This window comes from Ahaetulla prasina, chromosome 1 (genome assembly GCF_028640845.1).
Source record: "Ahaetulla prasina isolate Xishuangbanna chromosome 1, ASM2864084v1, whole genome shotgun sequence".
Classification (NCBI taxonomy): Eukaryota; Metazoa; Chordata; class Lepidosauria; order Squamata; family Colubridae; genus Ahaetulla; species Ahaetulla prasina.
The window spans coordinates 113755833-113781656 of record NC_080539.1 but is presented as its reverse complement, the minus strand read 5'-3'; the positions used below and the strand labels follow the sequence as shown (position 1 = coordinate 113781656).

At 39.2% G+C, this 25824-nt stretch overlaps 1 protein-coding gene across 1 annotated transcript in view; it reads left to right on the top strand.

Moving 5' to 3' along the window:
• The first annotated feature begins 5712 nt into the window (after positions 1-5712).
• The window catches only part of RFX6 (regulatory factor X6), a 49966-nt gene continuing 29854 nt past the window's right edge, over positions 5713-25824 (top strand). The window contains exons 1-7 of the mRNA XM_058174401.1: positions 5713-5908; positions 7871-8027; positions 10461-10584; positions 13349-13410; positions 18827-18904; positions 21119-21146; positions 24727-24834. Of these exons, the coding sequence (XP_058030384.1) occupies positions 5713-5908; positions 7871-8027; positions 10461-10584; positions 13349-13410; positions 18827-18904; positions 21119-21146; positions 24727-24834 (753 nt within the window). The remainder of the gene's footprint in view (positions 5909-7870; positions 8028-10460; positions 10585-13348; positions 13411-18826; positions 18905-21118; positions 21147-24726; positions 24835-25824) is intronic.

The following is a 25824-nucleotide window of genomic DNA, read 5'->3' as shown; positions in this document are numbered from 1 at the left end:
AAACTAAAGTTATAGTCAAAAACCTTACACAAAAACAAAACGAACAATTGGCAGAAAAAGTGGACTTGCAACTAGTTAAGAAAGTTAAATATTTAGGAATATACCTAACAGCAAGATGTTCAACAATAAAAGAAGACAACTACATAAAATTATTCAAGCAAATAAAATTAGATTTGGAAAATCTCCAGCTATCAATGTTGGGAAGGATTGCTACTGTAAAAATGAATATCCTACCAAAATTGATTTTCCTGTTCCAAACAGCACCTATAAAAATTGAAAAGAAATTCTTTGATGACTTGAATAAATTGATCTTGAAATTTATCTGGCAAGGAAAAAAAGTGAGAATTAAACTGAAAATGCTACAAGAATCTAAAGAGAATGGAGGATTTGGATTACCAGATTGGCTTTTATATTACCAAGCATGTGTGATAACATGGCTAAAAGAATGGATAACCTTCAGGCCAGTGGTGAAATTCAATTTTTTTTTACTACCGGTTCTGTAGGTGTGGCTTGGTGGGTGTGGCTTGGTGGGCGTGGCAGGGAAGGATACTGCAAAATCCCCACTCCTGGGGGAAAGATATTGCAAAATCTCCATTCCCACCCCACTCTAGGGACAGCCAGAGGTGGCATTTTCCAGTTCTCTGAACTACTCAAAATTTCCAGTACCGGTTCTCCAGAATCTGTCAGAACCTGCTGGATTTCACCCCTGGAGATCATTCTTTTTTGCTTTTATAGCCCTGTCCATTCCGCACTTCTTACCATGCCTCTTGCCACCCATGGCAAGAGTAGGGACAGAGAGAAGAGAGAGACCCCATCTCCCGTCTCTTGTCTTGGATGGCAGACAAAGGGAGGTGGGCACAGAAGGAAGGGAAGTGGGTCTTCTGGCCTTCCTCATTTCCAATAGGATCGGTGAGCTGGCATCGGAGGAACCCTTCTCTCCCCTTGTGCTCCTTGCCTTGGGGCAAAGAAGAGGACGGGAAGAGGGTCTTATCCATTTACCGGGGAGAGACAGCTAAAAATGTTCCCTTCGCGAGAAAGACCACCAGATACATGTCAAGAATACCTACCCAGCTTAGGTAAGGGCTGCAATGCCAAAACCACAGGAAGATGATGTATGGGGTAGAGGAGGCACAGCTGGACAGGCAAAGCAACCCCATGAGAAGGGAAGTGGAGAAAGCAGGGCTTCAGTTATCACAGCCTAGGACACTGATGGTGAACCTTTTTGTCACTGAGTGCCGAAACCGGAAAGTGCGTGCATGTGTGTGCATGTGTTCGCGCCAGAGCACTGGTACGCATGCCATAGGTTCCACATCACAGGCCTAGGACAAATATGTCTCTTTAGGACAGCTGGCACCAAAAAAGACCCCCCACCATCTCTGCCTGCTTCTCCTTCTACCCATGAATTGAGAAGTGAAGGGAGAGAAATTGTTTCTTTTTTTGGCACAGTGGGAAGCCCTCACCCTCCTACTGGCAAAAGGAAGGGGTCCCTGCAATGAGGGGCCAAGAAAAAGGGAGTGGGTGCCCACATCAGCTCCAGATGGTCCATAGGAACTTTGATGGCCCCACCCTTATCCTTATTATGATGTGCTTCAGGACTGGATGGAAAAAGCTGGAAAACCCCACTCGGCAGCTGCAGCAGAAAAGGCAGTTCAGGCTGTCCTCTTGACAGGTTGAGTAGGTTGAACATGACATCATCCAGTCATGTCTTCGAGCTGTGTTTGCTGAAGCATCTCTGACCTAGGTCATGCGGAAGAAATTTTTTTGGAACAGTCTTTATTACCTCAGACTGACATTTTCTGACTTGCTGTCAGCCTGATATCCAGTTTTTCCCGCTGTGGTAGGGAAAGAAATGATCATATTTTATAGCCTTGTCTTGGACCGTATCATTTCGGTCTACCACTCCTCTTCATAACCAGGATTATTATCTACGCTTGGCTGGCAATGCAGAAAGCACTGCTTTATTTTAAGTAATGTTTTACAGTTCACTCGTGTCTGTACAACTACATAATTTATTCTGTACTATAAAAACTCATTGATAGACAGTGTCTTTCTACAAGAATGTAAAAGTTCCATCTCCTCTGGCATATAGAATCAATGGAAAGTTGCCTTTTGGTACTTTATACATGTGCCTGTATGCATATACATACACAAATCCCAGTGTTGTTGCTTTTTGAATAGATATCCCCAAGCCATTTAAATTATGTTAAAGTTCAACCCCTATCACTTTTTTCACCAGTTGCAGTGGAATTGAATACAGGCAGGTATAGAAAAAATGCTCTGGCTTAGCACCAGATTCTGCCTCTCTAGAGGATGTAAATAGAAAAACAGAACAGAACAGAACCTGCCTTCCATTGGGGACCTGTATACTGCACGAATCAAGAAGAGGGCCGTGAAAATATTTACAGATCTCTCACATCCTGGACATAAACTGTTTCAACCCCTACCCTCAAAACGACGCTATAGAGCACTGCACACCAGAACAACTAGACACAAGAACAGTTTTTCGGCCATCACTCTGCTAAACAAATAATTCCCTCAACACTGTCAGACTATTTACTGAATCTGCACTACTATTAATTGTTTCATAGTTCCCATCACCAATCTCTTTCCACTTATGACTGTATGACTATAACTTGTTGCTGGCAATCCTTATGATTTATATTGATATATTGACCATCAATTGTGTTGTAAATGTTGTACCTTGATGAACGTATCTTTTCTTTTATATACACTGAGAGCATATGCACCAAGACAAATTCCTTGTGTGTCCAATCACACTTGGCCAATAAATTCTATTCTATTCTATTCTATTCTATTCTATTCTATTCTATTCTATTCTATTCTATTCTATTCTAACAGAACAGATCAGAATAGAATAGAATAGAATAGAATAGAATAGAATAGAATAGAATAGAATAGAATAGAATAGAATAGAATAGAATAGAATTTATTGGCCAAGAGTGTGATTGGAGACACAAGGTATTTGTCTTGGTGCATACACTCTCAGTGTAGATAAAAGAAAAGATACATTCATTAAGAATCATGATGTACAACACTTAATGATAGTCGTAGGGTACAAATAAGCAATCAAATCATATTGAGAAACAGTCAATATAAATCGTAAGAATACTAGCAAGAAGGTTACAGACATACAGTCATAAGTGGAAGGAGATGGGTGATAGGAACAATGAGAAGATTAATAGTAGTGCAGATTTAGTAAATAGTTTGACAGTGTTGAGGGAATTATTTGTTTAGCAGAGTGATGGCGTTCGGGAAAAAACTGCTCTTGTGTCTAGTTGTTCTGGTGTGCAGTGCTCTATAGCGTCGTTTTGAGGGTAAGAGTTGAAACAGGATTTGAGGGGTCTGTAAATATTTCACAGCCCTCCTCGCCTCCCCGCCAAGCCTCCTTAGCACCCCAACAAGAAGCAGTTGCTGGAGCTAAACAGGGGAAAGAGTTGGCAAAACAGCTGGCTCAGTTCAAATTGGATCTGACCAAGAAGGCTCAGCAGAAGCACCTCACTGAGAACTACAAGCATAGGCTTTCCATGCAGAGGGAAGACCCGCGGTAGTACAAGGCCAGGTACCAGCACCTGGAGGCTTAGCGGGCTGAGATAATTAGCCAGTTCCAGGCCATGAGGCCCTATGGCTCTTTCCCACCAATGGTGCTTCCCTCCAGCCTTCACCTAAAGCCGTGTACCAGGAGGCTGAAGCAAACCCCAAGTCGGAATTTCTGCCCCCTTCAACCAGGGGTGAAATGTTCCGAGTTCGGACCTGATCACCTGATCTGGTAGCAATGGTGGCGGGTGGTTCAGAGAACCAGTAGCAAAGATCCCTGCCCCCCCCCATGCCCAGCTGAGCTGCACGATCATCAGAGGGTTTGGGTTTTTTTACTTTTAAAAGCATTTTTTCTTTGGCCGAAAAAGTGATTTTAAAAGTAAAAAGAAAAGCCTCTGATAATCACGCAGAAAAGCCTCTGATAATCGTCAGAACCCTTTAAAAGCATTTTTCTACAACCTTTTCAGCCGAACAGGTTGTAAAAAATACTTTTAAAAGGCTCCTCTGGCAATCCCAGCTGAGTTGCCTGATCATCAGAGGCTTTTAAAAGCATTTTTAACTACCTTTTCGGCTGAAGAGGTTGTAGAAAAAATGCTTTTAAAAGTAAAAAAAAAAAGTTGGCCAGGCCCACCCAGTCACATTACCCACTCCCCACCAAGCCACGCCCACAGAATCGGTAGTAACAAATTTTACATTTCACCCCTGCCTCCAACCCACACAGAAAGACCCCAAAGGGGAAGACTTTCCACAGCAACACAAACATTCATTGCACATATCTGTCCCAGGCTGTAGTTTGAGGAACCCTGATTTAGTGCAATATAAAAAATGCAAATAATTTTTCTGCGGACCACCAAAATTTTCGTGTGGACCACCAGTGGTCCATAGACCACCAGTTGGTGACTGCTGATCTATAAAACATTTTATATAGATTTTCTTTATAAGAAGTTGCCATTGTCAATTTATAGTTCCTTTCCTATAGGTTTTGCCATTTCTCTAATTCTATATTATAACCAAAGTTTTTTTACACACTGTGTTATTGTATCCTTTACTTGTTCATCCTCCATTTTCCAGTTTAGTCAAAAATTATCCATTTTCTTAATTATTTTTTCATTAGAGTTTAACAATATTTGATCAAAGGCTGTTGTCCTTTATAAAAGCCATACTTTTTCATGTCTTAATCATATCTAGATTGTATTTGCAATTGAGGCCACCAAGATAATATAATGCCCTGGTCTTCAAGCTCTTGTTTAGATTTTAATTTCCCTTCAGTGTCCAAAATATCTTTATATGTCACAATTTCTTCAAACTTCACCAGATTTGGGTATGTAAAGGCTTCCATTGTTGAGAGCCGTTCTGGGATTTTTGAATAGTGGGTTTCTTATATTTTGAAAGTATCTGTGAATTTTATTCTTCTCATACCATAAGAAGGTGTGCCATCCCAGTTGTAAATCATGTCCTTCTAAATATAACAGTCTCTTATACCTGAGAAAGCCACCCACCACATTCGTTAGAAAGGTGGAAAACCACCTCTGGCCCCCAGCAGCGTGCTGCTGAGATTCTGCACGTGTTCAGAATCACTCTTGTGGTGGTTTTGCCTGCCTTCCTCCCCTCTTCTACGGTTCGGGTTACAGTCCCAAGGGGAACTGAAAGAAGACCTCCAGAGAGCGTCTCACGATTGGGTATGTGTGGGGGGGGGCGGGGGACTGGACTGGGGTTGGAGTTTACTCTAGCAAACTTGAGGCGGGGCAGTCCGGGCTGAGCTCTTGACAATCGGTGGGCGGGGCTTGTTGTTGTGCCCTGCCCGGCTGGGGCTGGTGGCGCAGTGATCTCGACCCGTGGTTGACTCTAGCCACCGACCTCTTCCTCCTCCTCCTCCTCCTCGTCCAGGACTGGAGCCCGAGCGCCTTTTAAAAACCGCCCGTCTCCCTCCGTCGACTCAACTCTCCAGCCCGTCCTCAGCCACCTGTCCGTCCATCATCGTGCATCTTTACCCCGGACCTTCCCTGCGCTTCCCTCTGCTTGGCTCCCGAGCGATCCTCCCCATCACCCGATCCCAACTGCAACCTCACTCAACCCCACCCCACCCACGCGCCCCGCGCCTTGGTCCCTTTCCCCGACGCTCCATGGACAGGGAAGGCTCGGAGTCCTGAAGTGGTGATGGCCAAGTACCCGGCCAGGGTCGACGGCGCCTTTGCTCGCAGCCAACCCTTGGAGGACTCCTATGGCGAGCTGCTCTCCAGAGGTTTGCTTCAGGTTTCGCCCTCCGGAGAGCCGCTGTCCGAGGTCGATTCGCTGCGCGGCAGACTGCAACGTCCCGACGGGGAGCTGGGGTTCCGCGCGGGGATCAAGGCAGGTGAGGGCGACTTTCGAACAGAACAGGCTCGGAGCTGGGTAGAGAAGCAAATGGGACGTTACCTGGTTACCTGGTTAATGTCTGTGTCACTTTCGGTCTGAGGGGAACCTGCTTCACCTGGCTGGACCTAGCGATGCCTTCTGATGGAAGGTTGGGATATACTTCCACTTGGGCACTTTCCCTCTTTCCCTTCCCTGATTCCTGTAAATAGGATAGGATAGAATAGAATAGAATCGAATTTTTATTGGCCAAGTGTGATTGGACACACAAGGAATTTGTCTTGGTGCATATGCTCTCAGTGTACATAAAAGAAAAGATACGTTCATCAAGGTACAACATTTACCTTGATGAAAAGGTAAATGTTGTAATGTTGTAGAAAAGCACCTTGCTGGCCTTGAGGAATTTCCATCTATTATGGGCCTTCCCCTTCCCCCCACCCCGTTGAATCGAAGTGCTCTTCACCCATCTTCATGGGGGCAGAACCTCCTACAGTGTAAGTGCAGTCTTGCTTCCAAGGTATGGTGGGGGGGGGGGAGATGACGACAGAAATTTTATCCACCAGGATGCTGCCTTTGGACAGTTTAGGAATAAAAGGTGACAATTAAAGTGATTTAAGCCTGCCTTGCTCATGGGCCCCAGGAGGAAAGGAACATCATAGGGATAAAGTGGGGAAAAGATACTCCCAGGGCACGTTTCTGCTATGGGCAGATGTAAGATGGGAAAGGTTTGTTATAGATTATCAGTCAAATCTTGAAGGTGGATACCAGGTTGAGCCCTGGACAGGCATGGGGAGGGGGAGGGGCTCCAACATAAACACATTGTTGGCTTACCCTGTCACTTATTTATTGGAAAAGTCAACTGGGAACAATTTCAGCCCAAAGAGACACAAGGGGACCAATATGGTCTTAGTGAAAACATGCATTTGCAACAGATTCAAAGATAGAAATGTCATTATTCTGTATCCAGTGGATATATGTTTATGGAATGTTTGAAGCAAAAGTTTTGCCTTCGGTTACTCAAAATTCTTCATGTTATACAAAATGAGTGTTATCACTTTGCCTCTCATCTCTGATCCTAAGAAGCAAGGACTTATTTTCATATCTATATCTGTCTATCGTCTACATCTATCTGTCTGTCTGTCTGTCTGTCTATCTATCTATCTATCATTTTCTGTGTATCTATATATCTTTCCATATGCATATATACTCCAAGTGTGGAAATAACCAAAGTATCTTAGATCTTGCAGAGGCCTCTTGTATTTATCAACTGTTGCTTTACCTACCTGGGGTTGGAGTTTGTAATTTTCCAAGGGACACAGAATTCTTCATTCATCTAAATATCTAAAGGCTCAAAGCCAACAGGCAACAAACTGTTGGATTTGGGTTTTGGCATACGGAATTCTGTTGATGAGGGAGCAGCATAACATTTTACAATGGGTTCATATAGTCAAAATGTTAGCATTTCTTGAAGGGACTTCCACTGCTTACACATCTCATTTTTATTTACTTTCCTTCTCAATCTGCCTATCTCTTACACTGTATTGGCCAAAGAATCCTTTACTGAATCAGATTTGCTCAGTAAAATATTTTTATTAGTGTAATGTCAATAACATTTTTTCGGATTTTTATGTTTGGATGAGAAAAACAGACTTAAAAATACTCCAAAATTATCAGACATATGGAGACTGCATATTATGAGATTATCATTGTACAGCAGGCAAATGGACAAAAAAGTACTTTTCCTACCTCCTTCATTTCCATTTGCATCATCAGAGAAATTTATAAATAAATTAAACGTTTTCAGTAATTAATCTGGCAGCTGTTGCCCCAGATATATCATCCAATATTCAACAATCCATTTGAATATATTTAATTTTATCTACATAGCATTATTTAATCTAATCTACAAGATAGAGAGGCAGATAAATACATACATTCTCTTTTTAAATGTTTTGGCATGCAGAAATTCATTTCAGAAGTGAACCTATTTCTTCAGAAGATGAGGATGGAGAGAGTCAAGAAAACAAGATAAAATCTCTGAGCAAATATTTGCCTCCAAAGAAAACAATCACTCAGATTATGAAGGACAAAAAGAAGCAGACACAACTCACTTTGCAATGGTAGGCTAAACAACCAATGAAGCTTTAATGTATGGGGAATTATTTTCTACTATACAATGTGTGCTAGTTTGCTTTTAGTGTATTGTCAAGGGAAAAAGGAAATCTTGTGATCTGGTAGAAGTTACAATGATCTCAAAATGTGGTTGCATACAAATGTCACGCAATGTCATTTGCCCCCATTATCCCCTGTGGGTGGTCAAGGACGAAAGTCAACTGCCAATAATTTTAGATAAGTAAAACTCTATCAATGCAACATTTATAAAAGCAAATCTATGAAAATACATTGTTACTACTGTAATTCAGCCATCTAATGTAAATACCTGTTTTTGTAAATATTTCGCTACAGTGTCACTTAACTGGATTATGTATTTTATGGAAAGAGGTTATAAATGTATTGATTTAACTGAGCTTTTCTGTTCATCTTTTTGGTTTAAATTTCAGAATCAATATTCCTTTTGGACCATAAATGGAATGGAATGGAATGGAATGGAATGGAATGGAATAGAATAGAATAGAATAGAATAGAATAGAATAGAATAGAATAGAATAGAATAGAATAGAATAGAATAGAATAGAATGGAATTTGCAAAATTCTGCAAGAGTGGTCCAGGAAGTTATAAGTAATGTTTTGTCTACAGGCTTATAGCCTTTCATAAAATCCTAGGCAATTTCAGAGTACTATATTGTAGTCATACATTTTTAACATTGTACCTTGACTGAGTTCAAAAAAGGCTAAAACAGAATCAGGTTTAGCTGGTTGGCATTTGGATGGAAGGCTGCCAAAAAACCGTAGGGCTATTGACTTGATTGGGAAGTGGGAAAAATATTCCAGAAAGCAATGATAAATCTCTTTCATTAGAGGGCTGGGGAAATTATCTTGTGGCTTGAAAAGAAAAAATTGCCTTTTCTTTTTTTTTCTGCCAGTGAACACTTCTGACCAAAGTATAAGATTGGAATAGGAGATATCCAGGTTCAAGTCATCACTCAATTCTGTAGGTCTCTTGGTGGCTCCAGGTCTTTTCGTCCTGTCACTATTGTCATGAAGGGAAGGGAGCTCCCAGTATACTGTGCCTTGGGCTTGCAGAAGAAAGGCAGGATATAAATGTAACGTTATAACAATAGTAATCTCTGATAATGAAGTACTTAACAAGGGTATATATTTAGGAAATATATACAAGCATTCTGTAACAGATGAGCTAATAGATAGTATATGTCATAGTAAACCAAGTCTAAACCAATCTGAGACCAGTCCTCATCTTTCTACCTGCCTCTTTCTAGTTGCCAACCATTTGCAGGAATTAGCATTTAAGATGTTGACTCATAAATTCTTAACACTTATCGAAGCCAGTTGGAAAAATTAATTGCCAGCCACAGCTGAATGCTAACGTGGTTGTTCTGATGCTAATATATCTATTTAAGCTACATGGCTGCAGCTTTAATTCATCTGAAGCTCATGTTAATATTTTTAGTAAAAAAACTAATAAAAAAAAACTATGTGCAGTAATCACTTTATGTTGAACAAAATAATTGCTTTTATAGATGTACTGAAATTCTAGTCTAGTTTTTTCCTCCCAGTTTTAACTCTGAACCTGATATTCAGCCCCAAAAAATATCTTGTGGATTTATTACATCATTTTCCTCCTTGTATATCCTGGGGACAGCAAGTGACAATTTCAAAGAAACATTTCTGTATGTTTGTGTAATATTACCAATCCCAATCAAAGTATAGGATGAATTTTTTCACACATGACCAAGCAACAGCTTTTCTTAATTTCAATTAATTATATACATTAGTAAGGCAACATTACCGTTTGCAATGGGACCTATGAAGAATTTCATAGGACCACATCTTTAGTTACTAGACAATAGGTTTTTGGGTTTTTTTTAATGGTTTTGTGATATTGTTCACTGCTCAATCACTTAGAATGAGATAGGCAACTACAGAAATCTAAAGAATGGAATGGAATGGAATGGAATGGAATGGAATGGAATAGAATGGAATAGGTTAGGTTAGGTTAGGTTAGGTTAGGTACTGGGGGAAAATTAAAATATTTTATATTTTGAAGGCAAAAAGGTCTTTATTTATTTTTTTTATTTTGAATTTATATCCCGCCCTTCTCCGAAGACTCAGGGCGGCTTACATTGTGTTAAGCAATAGTCTTTATCCATTTGTATATTATATACAAAGCCAACTTTTATTGCCCCCAACAATCTGGATCCTCATTTTACCTACCTTATAAAGGATGGAAGGCTGAGTCAACCTTGGGCCTGGTGGGACTTGAACTTGCAGTAATAGCAAGCAGCTGTGTTAATAACAGACTGCTTAGTCTGTTGAGCCACCATAAGCTTGGTAGTAACAGTGAAAAAATATGGCAAATATGGCAAAACTATAGGAACCATTTTTAAAATCCTTGGCTTGCTTTTCTTCTACAGGTTAGAAGAAAATTACATTGTCTGTGAAGGAGTTTGTTTGCCCCGATGCATCCTTTATACTCACTACCTGGACTTCTGCAGGAAGGAGAAACTTGAGCCTGCTTGTGCTGCAACATTTGGGAAGGTAAGTAACCCATTTGATCTTCTTGCCTTATTTAATTTTATATTAGAAGAAAATTTCAACTATATTCCCTTGACTTATATAATTAAAAGCTCTGACTTGTTCTTCAAAAACAAAATTGAGAAAACCTGCAACTGATGCATCTTAAGAGTAGTTTAAATTCTGTTGTTGAGGGGATATTTGTGGCTCTTTTTATTTTCTAATATGGAAGCAAGAGTTTTGCAAGTTGCTTTAAGGCAGTGTTTCTCAACCTTAGCAACTTGTATAGACTTCAACTCCCAGAATTCTCCAGGCACATCTTCAAATTGCTAAGCATGAGAAACACTGCTTTAAACGAGTGTAGGATATTGGAAAGAAAAGCATTAGCTTGGCAAAGTTGAAAGTGATGTAACTTTTGGGAGGAAAGTGCTGATCGTAGATATTCTCCCCCTAGCATCTACTCTACTTAAAAGCTGAAATCATTTAATCAACATGAGAAGTGGCCTTTCCAAATTAAATCCAAATTACTAGGTGCTGGTGAAACTAAATACCAAGATAGCTTCAGAGATTAGTCTTTTTAAAACATCCATAATCGCTTCCAATTGCCTTAAAAAACTGAAACACATTAGTTTAATGAAATTTGGGGTTCACATCTCCCTATGACATTAAATGACTGAGAACCAAGAAAACACAGCTGACTATAAACATTAAAAAAAATGCTCTCTTCTAGCTTTGAAAATAGCAGGATTATCTTTTTTTCCATTTGCTGCCTGTCTTCTTATTTGTTTTAGTGTTGATTGCTGGGTTATGATATCTGTTGAGGCAGAGACTATTGTTTCCTCTTCAAATGCTCACTGTGCATTTTGAAGCCAGGCTTTAGACTGTATCAGGTTAGATAAACCAAGGGGCCAAGGTGGGAGGCTTGTTCGCAATCGCATTTCCGTTTAATGTCAGAGTTGCTTCTCTCAATTAGCTATTAAATTGATTTGCCAAAGGAACACACACAGCCTTTGGGAAAGTTACTAATTGAAATGCAATTGTTTTATAGATGTATGGGAGTATGAACGTATGTATGAAGATGAATGAAGGGCTTGCCTTCAGGTGTTGAGGGTGCTCCAACACTCAGGCTTTTAAGAAGAGACTGGACAGCCACTTGTCTGGAATGGTATAGGGAAGGGATGTCAAACTGCTTAAATCTAGCCCATGGAGCAGGCCTGGAAATATCAAAGGACCGGCCTCTGCTGGCCAAAAATGGACCACAAGGCCTCCGCGCGGCCCATTTTTGGCCAGCAGACTGCTGTTGGAGGCTGGGGAGGCTGAAAATGAGGCATGGGGGGCACACATGGCCCCCTGTGTCCCATTTTGACTGGCAGGGTGCTGCAGGAGGCATCCATCCTGTCTCACCCCTCGCTCCCCCCACCAACCCACGGTGGAGAACTACAATGCTGATCCAGCCCTTGACGAAATCCAGTTTGACACCCCTGGTATTCTGGTAGTTTGTTACTCTGTTATTCTGGTAGTTTCATCAATGATACTAAAAGAGCTACAAGCCTCACTTGTAACAATTGGGCAAGCTTATTTGACCCCTTGTTCTTCATGTAATAGAAAAAACATGTGAGTGTTTTTAGAAATGAGCGGTACATTTTTAGGTGTGCAGATTTTGCATTCAAATGACATAACAGTGGGAATTGCTAGTTCAGGAAAGAAATATCTATAGAACAGAAATTCCTGAACCTCACTGAAAATCTCTGTGATAACAATATCACTTGTCTTGTTTCATTTAGACTGATAGTCATTCTTTTTCCAGTTTTACAGTATCAAAGGATATTTCCAAATCAAACTGTATTCCAAACTGTATTTCAGGATTCTTTGGGCAGGGCTACAGAGCATGTATATGAAGCTGTAATGTAGATGTGTTCTCTTATTAAATTTTTCATCAATAGAATTCTGATCCACATCACTGGTCACTCTTCACCTCTACAATAGCATTGTTGAATGAAAGAAGTATAATTCAAAAAGCTGTTTCTGTCTATCCGTCTGTCCACCCACTCTTTGGTACAAAAAGAAACATATCTCTGCAGGCATATTGCTTGAATTCTAATATTAAGCGAGTTTCTAAGCACCATTCTGTTTTCATTCATTCCAGCATTTGCCTCTTTTCAAGACCCTAGTCTTCCAATAGTAGTTCACTACATGATAATTCAATGTGAATGCATTTTAATAAAGCCAAACTCCAATAAAACTGAATTTTAAAATAATTTTGTGGGAAATTAAAAAGTGTATCAGGTGGAACAATGGTTTTTTTTAGAAAGGGAATTTCAGAGAAGGATTTCTGTTTAATACGATGTACCTTTGATAAGATTTGATGGTATCATATCCTATTAATTTTATTGAGCAAATGGAATCGCATCTCCTTGAAATAGTATAACTGGTTGGATTATACTATTCCAAAGAGATGCTATTCCATTTGCTCTATAATATTGGGTGTCTTATGTTCAAATCCCTAGTATGGGTCTCCTGCCTGAGCAGAGGGTTGGACCATATGACCTCCAAGGTCCCTTTCAACTCTTTTACTGTTACCTGTCACCTTTGATGGGAGCACAATCATATTTTGTTGCCATTTCCACTTTATAAGTTTAATACTCTTTTGCCACCGATCATTAAAATGAATTTAACATAATTAATTACTTATAGAAGGGCCAATTAGAACAGATATTGTAAGAAAACAAAAATTAAATCATTTTGAATTTATCAGTTTCAATTGTTTAATATTTGACTTTTTCTTCAGACAATTCGACAGAAATTTCCTCTCCTCACCACTAGGCGGCTGGGTACAAGAGGCCATTCAAAGTAAGTTCTTAGGAGCTACACTTTTTATATTCATGCTTATCTAGACTTTTATATTATATTATCTTTTATAGTCATATTTATCTAGACATCATGCTTATCCATGCATTCTTGATAGAGGTAGATGGAATCCAAATGTATAATTAGCTGAAAAACACTTTTTTATAGTAACCAATCCAAAACTGACAATGGTCCATGTTTTGTTGAATTTCAATTCCCAGAATTCTCCAAGACACACAAACACCATGCTAACTAGTAGATTATAGGAGTTGAAGGTCCACATATCTGAAAGACATTCAGATATGTGGAAGTCTGCTATAAAGGGTATAGCATGGTTTAGCAATTCCCATGTTTCTTGTCAAGTTGTATTGACTTGCTTACTGAAAACCATAATTTCCCATTTCCCACATGTTCCAGATCAGTGGTGAAATCCATTTTTTTTTACTACTGGTTCTGTGGGCATGGCTTGGTGGGCGTGGTGTGGCTTGATCAGTGTGGCTTGGTGGGCATGGCAGGGGAAGAATACTGCAAAATCTCCATTCCCACCCCACTCCAAGGTAAGGATACTGCAAAATCCCCATTCCAGGAGTGGGTTCTACTTACCTTTACTACCAGTTCGCAGCAGGATCACACGTGCTTGCTTGCTTCCTGATGATGTCGGGGTCAGTGGGCGGAGCCTCCCCCTGGTTTTACTACTGGTTCGCAAGAACCGGTCTGAACCGGGGGTAACCCACCACTGCCCCATTCCCTCCTGACTCCTGGGAGAAGGACATTGCAAACTCTCCACTCCCACCCCACTCTGGGGCCTGCCAGAGGTGGTATTTGCCGGTTCTCCGAACTACTCAAAATTTCCGCTACTATTCTCCAGAACCTGCCGGAACCTGCTGGATTTCATCCCTGTTCCAGATCCTTATAATCCCCGAAAACCCTTTATAGAGTGTTGGGAAGTATATTTGGGTTACAATGGAAGATGATGGAAATATCACCCCAAATGACATAGTACTATAGAGAAGTTCTCATTATATGTTTGTTTGTTTATTGTGTACCTTCCAATCAGTGTTGACTTTAGCAACAGCCTGAACAAGTCCTTGCAATTTTCTTGGCAAGATTTCAGAAGAGATTTGCCATTGCTTCCTAGGGCAGAGAGAGAGTGACCGGTTCAAGGTCACCCGACCGGCTTTTTGCCTAAGGCACAATGAGAATTCAGAATCTCTCCATTTCTAGCCTAGTGCCTTAACTGCTATACCAAACTGGCTGCATATTTTTATTTAAAATATTGCCAATGTAGTCTTCCCCACTCTTACCCCCTTTTCTTATGAGGGGAAAAAAAAAGGACAAGGATTTAAACGATGGAAATTCCTATGTGAATTTCCTGGTCATTAAGTTGTTTGAATTGAATGGATATGGAAAGAAGTTCATTTGTCAGTAAATGGGCAGTGAGAAAATGAAGAAGAAGAAAAAAGAGAGAGAGTGAGCTTCAGGGATATTGTATGAATACTTTTCTGAGGAGGAGGACATGTGTAATTTTCATTCTGGTTCTTACCTCCCTATTATGCTCTATTATCCATCATTTCTTTATTGAATATTAGTGATTGTGATTGTAATAAGGCAATTTCCTCATTTAAAAAACCAGCACCTTAGATACTGAGTGAGCGCAAGAACCTTAGTCTCTCACTATCTAGCACAATAGGTTTGGAAAGACTAGTTGGATTAGGCCGAACAGTGTACATACACTTCGGCTGATAGGGATTGGAGTCAAACAATAGCCACAGGAACTAAAGGTGCTCATTTCCTACCCACAATAGAAGCCTTATAATGATAGAGGAATTTATTACATTGGTAGTGTGTTTAATGATTGCTAACTTGGAAGAATTCTCTTTTGAGCTGAAGGAAGAAGAGTTAAACCAGAATGAATGCCTGGCATTTCCTGTATCTTTGAGAAGACAGGGCATTTCCCAACTTTTTCATTTGTATTCTATAGCTGGCTATCTTTTGTGCACCAGGGACAGCCAATTTTTTCCCCCAAAAAAAATATCTGGTTGTTTTTTTTCTGTTCAATCGTGTCTGATTCTCAGAGACTGCCTTGATTAGTCCCTGCAGTTTTCCTGGGCAAGGTTTTTCAGAGGTAGCTTGCCATTGCATGCTTCCTAGGGTTGAGAGAGAGTGACTGGCCAAAGGTCACCCAGCTGGCTTTGAACCTAAAGTGAGACTATAATTCATGGTTTCCCAGTTTCTAGCCTGATGCCCTAACCACCACACTAAACTGGCTTACATATTTGCTCTTGGAGCAATTGAAATTTAGTTACCAATCTCCTAGCATTTTAAACAACTTGTGTTAATTTTATTTACTACATTTCATAACATTAATATTTAAAGTAACACACAAAATAATCATAGCATGGTCTCCTGCTTTCTTGCCTGGTGCTTTAACAACTGTAAAAAAAAACCTGGCTCTCATCGAATCTATAATTGTTACAAATTATTGTCAGGTGTTTTCTGGAGTTTCAGAGGAAATTCATTCATAGAGATGATAGGTGACATTCAATATAGTGTGCCACTGCTATCATCAGCTCCATTGCCTCTAGTTGCTACTGTAGTTCTTACTATCATAGCTGCAAACAAGATGTGGTGTTTAGGAGAAAAACAAGGGACTTGGGGAAGAGAAGAGTTAAGAAGAAAATAAAGAATTATAATGAGTAGAATAGTAATGCAAAAGCATTATAGATCAGCAGTAGAGAACAGCAAATAATGTTTCAGTCAAGTGCACCTTTAAAATGAAACTGAAATGAAGGAAAAAGAGGAGTCAGCAAGGATCATATACAATGATTATGGCAATCCAGGGACAGTTGGATGCATAGAAACTTAGTGGGAATTAATGAGAGAAATAAATTCAGCCTAGTTTTAGTCTAAGTGAGAGCTAACTTCAGCAGTATTGCAGGGTCTTCCTTTGAAGGTAATATGTGTATGGGTCACAGAATATAGGTAGTTCTTGACTTACGACCATCATTGAGCCCAAAGTTTATGTTGCTAAGTGAGAAATTTATTAAGTGAGTTTTGCCCCATTTTACGATTTTTCTTGCCACATTTGTTAAGTGAACCACTGCAGTTGTTAAATTAGCAACACAGTTGTTAAGTCAATCTGGCTTTTCCGTTGACTTTGCTTGGCAGAAGGTCGCAAAAGGGGATCAAATGACCCAGGGATAGAACTGCGCCCGTCATAAGTATGAACCAGTTGTCAAGCATCTGAATGTAAATCATGGGGATGCTGCAATGGTTATAAGTGTGAAAAAACAGTCATAAGTCACTTTTTTCAATGATGTTGTAATTTTCACCCCTTGGGACTGTGAGCTCCTGTTGCAGTTTAATTTGGGGGGGGGTAGCCTTTGATCAACGTTAAATCTTAACTTCCTTCCACCTTTTCTGAAAGGCATTATCTTATTTATTAAAAGTGATTTAGTGGGTTAATAAAACTGATATGGCAGCTGGCCTTGCGATAACGAGTTATTGCAAGTCCCTGAGCAGCTTAATCATATCATTGCCTTATCAGCTATCATTTGTGTTGGCATATGCTCTAGTCAGGTTTGCCTGCAGCACAGGGACAGATGTTCGTGCACATGGAAAAGGAGGGTGAGAAAAATCAGCCTGGCTGGTTTCTTCCTGGAAGTTTTAATGAGAAAGCTAACAATGAGCATCACTGCTCTTATTTCTTTCCAAGCTAATACAAATTAAACAGATCCAGCCTATCTTTTTCTGCCTCCAGCTCTGTTGCTTTTTCCAAACTCATCATGAATCTGTTGCTGTATGCATGTGCGCATATTTATGTGTCTTTGATGTGATACATGACATCTCTGACCATTTTTCACACTTACAATCATTGGAGCATCTCCATGGTCACATGATCAAAATTCAGATGCTTGGCAACGGGTTCCTATTTATGATGGGGGGGCAATCCATCCCTGGATCATTTGATCCCCTTTTGCGACCTTCTGACAAGCAAAGTCAACGGAGCGGTCAGACTCACTTAACAACCGTGTTACTAACTCAATAACTGCAGTGATTCACTTAACTGGACCGGGATGCCCTGTGCACGGTCACTCACGCTCTCGTGACGTCTCGCCTGGATTACTGCAACGCTCTCTACATGGGGCTCCCCTTGAAGGGCATCCGGAGGCTACAGTTAGTCCAGAATGCGGCTGCGCGGGTCATAGATGGAGCCCCTCGTGGCTCCCGCATAACACCCATCCTGCGCAGGCTGCACTGGCTACCTGTGGCCTTCCGGGTGCGCTTCAAGGTTTTGGTGACCACCTTCAAAGCGCTCCATGGCATAGGGCCGGGTTATCTACGGGACCGCCTACTGCGACCAGATACCTCTCACCGACCCGTGCGCTCTCACAGAGAGGGACTCCTCAGGGTGCCGTCAGCTAGGCAGTGTCGTCTGGCGACGCCCAGGGGAAGGGCCTTCTCTGTGGGGGCTCCCGCCCTCTGGAACGAACTCCCCCCAGGACTCCGTCAACTTCCGGACCTCCGAACCTTCCGTCGCGAGCTCAAGACACATTTATTCATCTGTGCAGGACTGGCTTAGATTTTAAATTTATAGGGGTTTTAAACTGGTTTTAATATTTATATTTCTATTTTAATAATTGGGCATTAGAATAAGTTTTTTAATGATTATTTTAATTTGTATATTGATGTTTTATATGCCTGTGAACCGCCCTGAGTCCTTTGGGAGATAGGGCGGTATATAAATTCGAATAATAAATAAATAAATAAATAAATAAACGAATGTGGCAAGAAAGGTCATAAAATGGGGCAAAATTCAGCTAACAACTTTTAGCGTAATAGAAATTTTGGGCTCAATTATGGTTGTAAGTCGAGGACTATCTGCATGTGTGTTTGAGGAAAGAGAGCATGTTATTGTTGTTGTTAGTTGCGAAGTCGTGTCCGACCCATCGTGACCCCATGGACAACTTTCCTCCAGGCTTTCCTTCCTCTACCATCCCCCGGAGACCATTTAAGCTCACACTGACTGCTTCATCCAGCTATCTCATTCTCTGCCGTCCCCTTCTTCTTTTGCCCTCAGTCGTTCCCAGCATTAGGCTCTTCTCCAGTGAGTCCTTCCTTCTCATTAGGTGGCCAAAGTATCTGAGTTTCCTCTTCAGGATCTGGCCTTCTAAAGAGCAGTCAGAGTTGATCTCCTCTAGGACTGATCGGCTTGATCGCCTTGCAGTCCAAGGGACTCGCAGGAGTCTTCTCCAGTACCAGAGTTCAAAGGCCTCAATTCTTTGATGCTCAGCCTTCTTTATGTTAAGAAAGCAAGGCACACACACAAATATAAACAGGAATAAAATGAGCTCTTGGCATCGTCCATCAGGCACATGATTTATGTATCTTTGTTAATATCCTTTTCCCCACTCTACAGATATCACTATTATGGAATTGGCATCAAAGAAAGCAGTGCATATTATCATTCTGTGTATTCTGGCAAAGGTTTAACAAGGTATGTTTTTTTAAAAAAGGTTTCAAAAACATAATCAATAAAATGTTAGATGGTGGACAAAGATGAATCAGTTATGACCAGTCTTCATGTTAATGTTTATCATTTCAATTTTCATCGCATGAACTGCCTGTTACTTGGGGATGTCTAAATAGTTCTGCTTTTTTTGAAGTAGCATATAATGATATAAAATGTTCTATGCAAACCAGGCAAGAAACTAGCATGTGAAGCAATTTCAAAAAATTGAATTGTTTATTTGATCTGGAACAAACCATTTGTGGGCAGATTCTCAAATCTTCGTAAGATTAGGTTGTAGCAATGCTTTGCTTATTAAAGGGTTGATGCTTACCAGTGTGCACATCCTATGTAAAACAAAATAGACATTTCCATACATCTTCTGCCTGATAAAAATGGCTTTACTTCTCATGACTTTTACAACCAAATATCCTTGGGGGAAAAAACAGATCCTTGCTATGTATGTATATTTTTAAAAATAAATCTCATACCAATGTTTTGTTGTATGTACTGTATTAAAACCACAACATATTATAATTGTGAAGCAGAGGACAGAATTATTTTCTAGGACTGAATTAAACTGATTTTGCCACAAGCCTGATAACGCTGTAAGATTTTTTTTTCTAATTATGCCATCTTGCAAACAAAATAGATTTTATTAAAGGTTCAAAAATGAAAAAAAAACATCTCATTGTTTAAAATTACCTATTCCTTTTTTTCTAAATAATTACATTAAAAATTTAAAACAAAGGTATTGCAATGCTCTCTACATGGGGCTCCCCTTGAAGAGCACCAGGAGGCTCCAGCTAGTCCAGAATGCGGCTGCGCGGGTAATAGAGGGAGCACCACATTGCTCCCATATAACACCTATCCTGCGTGGCCTGCACTGGCTGCACTGCACTTCCGGGTGCAATTCAAGGTGTTAGTGACAACCTTCAAAGCGCTCCATGGCTTAGAACCAGGCTATTTATGAGACCGCCTACTGCCACCGCTGGCCTCCCAATGACCTGTGCACTCCCACAGAGTGGGCCTGCTCAGGGTGCCGTCAACCAAACAATGTCGGTTGGCAGCCCCCAGGGGGAGAGCCTTCTCTGTGGCAGCACCAGCCCTTTGGAACGAATTACCTCCGGGGTTACGCCAACTCCCCGATCTCCGAACCTTCAAGCGGGAACTGAAGACCTTACTATTTAATCGTGCGGGACTAGCCCAAGTGCATTTTAATTAAAATTTTAAATTTTAAGGGTTTTTACGTCGGTCTATGACCGTTTTAGTTAAATTAGGCCTATTTAATATTTGTTTTAAATTTCTTTTAAATTTGTTATTTATATTATGTACTATTTGTGTTTTTAAAAAGGCTGTAAACTGCCCTGAGTCCTTCGGGAGAAGGGCGGTATAGAAATTAAACAATAAATAAATAAATAAATAAATAAATAAATAAATAAATAAATAAATAAATAAATAAATAAATAAATAAATAAATAAATAAAAACAAATACAAACTCATAAAGAATTAGGAGCAACCAAAAAAAGAAAAAGAAATCAACAAGAGCCAAAAATGCAAGACAGTATGAAAAAGTAAAACAAAAAAATGGAAAAGAAAGCAAAAGATACAACCAAGTGGCTTCCAATCTTTTCTATGGTTGTTATAAGTACAATTATAAATTGAGCTCTTTCTCTAACGTCACACATGACTCTCTATAATCTATCCTGTCTAATCATCAAAACCATAAGTCATATTTTCCTCTTTCAAGCAAAATGTCAGTAAATGTTTTTACCATTCTTGTTGTTCAAATTTCCACCATAGATTTAAAGTGTGTTTATAGATTCTAGATTAACTAGAAAAATTAACTATTCCTATAGATATTTGCAGAGATACTGCCCACCTAGCAGTTCAAAAGCATGCAAATGCAAGTAGATTAATAGGTACCACTTCAAATGGGAAGGTAATAGGATTCTGTGTTCTTTTGGCATATAGCCATGCTGGCCACATAACCACAGAAATTATCTTTGGACAATACTGGCTCCCTCAGCCAAGAAACGGAGACGAGCACCATGCCCTGGAATTGAACACTACTGACAGGGAAACTTTTACCTTTACTATTGTTCCTTACAATGTGGTATTTGATGCTGTTCTATCACCATAGTAAACTTTAATCTAGCATTCTTTTCTGAAATATAAGTAAAACATTTTGGTTTTCCAAGGTTTTCTGGAAGCAAGTTGAAGAATGAGGTGAGTATCCTCAACTTTGCTATTTGATCTTTTAAATGTGCAGGGATGAGAAAAACTTGACAAACATAGATCTTTGGTTTTTCAGCTGTAAAAGTTCCACATACATTTACAGTTAATTGAGAAACAGAATAATTGAGGAAGTTGCCTGAGAGAAATCACTGTCTTATTTAGACTTTTTTTTTCTCACCCTGATTTGTGATATATGGGATTGAATCGGTGTTCTCCTTGCCAAACAGAGATTTGCTGTTGTGTTTAGCTTTTCCCCACTTGTACAGTCCATACATCCAGATCACTTCTTTATATAGATGGAAAGTTTTAAAGCTCAAATAGAAACTCATTCTGACTAGAGATACCGGCAGGAATGGTTAAATGCAACTTTCCCCAGCCAGCTACTTTCTGACTGGATTGGATTTCAACTCCCATAATCCAACCACTATGTGTGAAAACCTAGAGTTTGAAAATTCTGAAAGAAATGAAAGAGTAAGAGAATATAAAGGAAAAGTACAGGATCAAGATTTTTCTTCCATTTTTCACTTTTTTTTGGTGAAATATGATTATGATTCATAGAGTACCTAAGTCTAGCTACTGTTCATGTTAGGAGGTGCATGTAATAGAGATGATGGTTTGCTGTCTGATCAGGAGTTATGTTTGTTTGCCAAAGGATTAAGGATAGTTCCCCATTTGCTGCCCTCTGCACTGCTCATAAAATGGTCAGTCTACATATGACTTCTGGATCAAAATATTTTAATCTAAGCTCAAGATACTTTAATATAAACCAATAAAACTAACCTTACTTGTATTAATTAAATGTTTGAGCTTCTTTTAGAGCAGGGGTTGTCAAACCTGATATCATTGAGCGCCGCATCAGGGTTGTGTTTGACCTCAGGAAGCTGGGTGGGGTGACCAGGGTGGGCATGGCCCAGTAGTGGGTTTCAATTTACTTTGCTACCAGCTCATTCATGCACTTGCGTGCGCTCATGCACACACATGATGCTTCTGCACATGTGCAGAAGCATCCGGGCGGGTGGGCAGAGCCTCCCATCGCTGCTGCTACCGGTTCTCCCGATGCAGGGCGAACCGGTAGCAACCCACCACTGTCATGGCCAGCTACCATCACTCATTGAGGCTCCATTTTCAGCCGCAATGGCTTCCTGCAGCCTTCTGCCAACAAAAACGGAGCCTTCTTGAGCTCCGTTTTCACTGGCAGAGGCACCGTGGGCCGGTCCTTTGCTGTTTCCAGGGCAGGCCCGTGGACCAGGTCTAAGCACCCCTTGGGCCGAATCCGGCCTGCAGGCCTTGAATTTGACACCCCTGTTTTAGAGAAATATTTAATCAATGGACTAAGGATTAAAAAATATAACACAATTCCCCTGGTTTTGAAAAATACTATGCTTACAGACTCCATCAAAAGAATGATGTCCTTAGTGTTCTACTTGGTACAATGTGAATAAGGGGGCTGACCGTATTATCACCATTTTGTCTCACATTGTCATGTTTTCAAAGGAAAAGTTACTTGTTAAAGGAAGGAAACATATAACTGAAACACAAGCTTCCGTATATGTGAATGTATTAATTTTAGCTTTGCTCTCACAGTGCTCCTGCCCTTTCATTTTATTTTCCATCTCCTTAATTTCCCAGAGTGTATTTTATCATATACTTGGAAAATAATATTTTCAGATTGGTCTTATCTTTTGTTTTTTAAAAAAATCACCACATACTAATAGGTAATTGTTCAAATGAAGCCATATTGACTCATGACAGCTTTTAAATGACCTAATGTTTATGTCAACATACAATGGGAACTACACATCACTTCTTTCATTAGCTCCTTATCTGTGTTTGAGTAGCCTGATGTTCGGGCTAGTTATAGCTTGGATAATCTTGGTTTCTTTACTATAAAAAAGAAGTGTACCTAAACTGTTAATTTGAAACATTTTCTGGATTGTGAGACTGGCCACAATCCAAAGACAGAGTGCCAATCTTAAATGGATGTTAGGTGTGAGATTGCCTATACGTAATAATGTTCAACTGAAATAAACCCAGAAGTTATATCTGCAAGACACTGTATATACTTGTAAAGAATAATTTGATGAAACAAATTATGACTTTGTCTTACATTATTCATATTTTTATCTTCTTGGATTAATGATGTAAATTATGAGGTCTAAAATTATGAGATCTGAAATAGGAAACACTCTAATAAAGTTCAGAAGAGATTTACTCAGTTTTATGATCTTTACCAAGGTTCATCAGTAATTTCCATTCCAATTCTTTGCTGATGTTTTAAAAGAAAAATCTGAAACTATCCACAGTAGCCAAGTGTATACATTTTAAAAAAACCCAGCTGTTTTCATTGTTTGGTTCAGCTAGAAAACGAATTTCCTACCATGTGACTTGAAAGTACTTCTTAAGAATTCCGGGAACTAAAGTCAGGCTATCACTTATCACCTGGGTCACCCTCTTTGTTGGGGGCAGGGAAGGATGCCTCCATGTGTTAAAAACAAGAAAGCCAGACTGAGTTGATCTTCAAAATAAATATCTCATTTGATGGACTTCTCAAACTTGGCAATGCCCAAGCATATACGGGAATGTCTGCTAAGGACCAAAAACTAAATTGAGATTTTAATGGGATTCCCTTTTGGGGGAATGTAGGTAGGAATTTTGTTTGTTTGTTTTGATTTGATTCCTAGATTTTGCATTTCTGCACTCAACCAGATACCTGTTCTATTTCTTGCTCTTCTCTTCTCTTGTCTTTTCTTTTTAAAAAAATGATATCTTGAAAGCAGAATCCATTATGCAACTCTTACTGATATTATAATGCATATAAACATTAGAATTTCTTTTGATGGGAACATTTATTTAAATCGTTTCAAGTTATGTATTAATAGAACAATTAAAATATTATGCATAAATGTTAAAGGCTAGATCTGCGGATCCTGCAATATGATGGGAATAATGCAGAGAATAAGAAGAAGATGTTAAAGGCTGGATGATGAGTCTTTAAAAGAACACTTAAAGGAGACAAAATAGCATATATGAAAATGTTTAAAAATGTATTTCAGATTTTGTATCTTTTCTTTCACTCTCCTTTTGTCTTCCTGACCTTTGTTGCTGATAGAAAAATGTAGGGCAGAAAGGGTTTATGGATAGGACTCTGTTAATTCTTGGAAGCATTTCTAATTACCATAACTGCATTTCAATTATGAAGGAGAAAAGAAAGAAGTTGGGTTATCTAGCAAAAATGCCCAAATGGTCAATCTGAATTAACTTCTCCAAGGTCTCTGAAAACCTAGCAGTGCCAGTATATATATGTATGTGACACATCTGCTGAAATTCCTGTTGCATTCTTGTTCTGATGAACATCTTCAGATGAATGCAGGCCTGATATTCTTACAGAGATGATGATGATGATGATGATGATGATGATGATGATGATGATGATGATGATGATGATGATTTCAACTGCATGAACAGAAGTTTGTACGCATGTGATATTGAGCGCTGATTATTTCTAAACAGTTCAATAAGATTATCATTATATCATGACCATACATTTGTAAAGTTATTTCATATATTTTAGGGTGGTTTTACACGGAAGTATTCTTTAAGCTCCAAAACCGGGACTCTTCTTCCAGAATTCCCCAGCGCTCAGCACCTTGTGTTGGACCAATGTATCTCTAAAGACAAGGTAAAATGGGAAGTGTTTGCATACTAAACTGACTTCTAAATTTGCAGTTTTTATTTCACCTCTGCTCTCAAATGATTCACTGTAGTGATACGAAACAGCTACAAATGTTTGTAATCAAACAGACTTGACTGATTTATAGAGGGAACAAAACTTTACTATCGCCCTTTAAAGGGTTTTCCATTGGAACAGTGGTTGAATTATTTACATATTAACTTGCCTAATATTTTACAAACAGAGAGATTTGTACTGACAAAGGCAAAACAAAGAAATAGTTAAGGCCCTTGTCCATTGGAAATACCAATGGACTAATTTAACACTGATAAGGCAGAAACAAATTATTTGAGGCAAATTACCAACTGGATTTTTCTACTTTTTTTCTTTTGGTCAATGAACACAAGTTAGCACTTCTGTATTTAACTTCTTCATCTTTTAACAATGATGTACATGTCACTGTGACTCTTAAATAGTGCTCTTAATGTGACTGATTTCTTGTATTTCTTTGTGGGGAAAAATGTAGATGAATGTTAAATCAATTTCAAATAACAATGTTATAATTATTGAACCAAATAAGAATCAAAATGTCTATAATCCTATGATTATGAACATACAGGGAGGTGTATATACATATACACCCCCACACACAACTATACATATATAGATATTGTGTTAAATCAATATTATTTCATTCTTGACCAGTAAAGATATAGAAGAATACAAAGGTCAATAAATTGATAACTTTAAATATATACATAAAATATATTTACTATAAAATATTTATTTTATTGTATTACATATAAATAAATAAGTCTATTATTCAAAAGTATGTACATATGCATATATACATGTATGTGCATGTTATATACACTCACACAAACATCTATAAACACAACATATAAAAGGATGAAATTTGAATTGAAGGTCTAATATCTGTAAAACACTAAATAAAACCTCTGCAGACCTAACTTAAAATAATCTGATGGTCCTAACCTT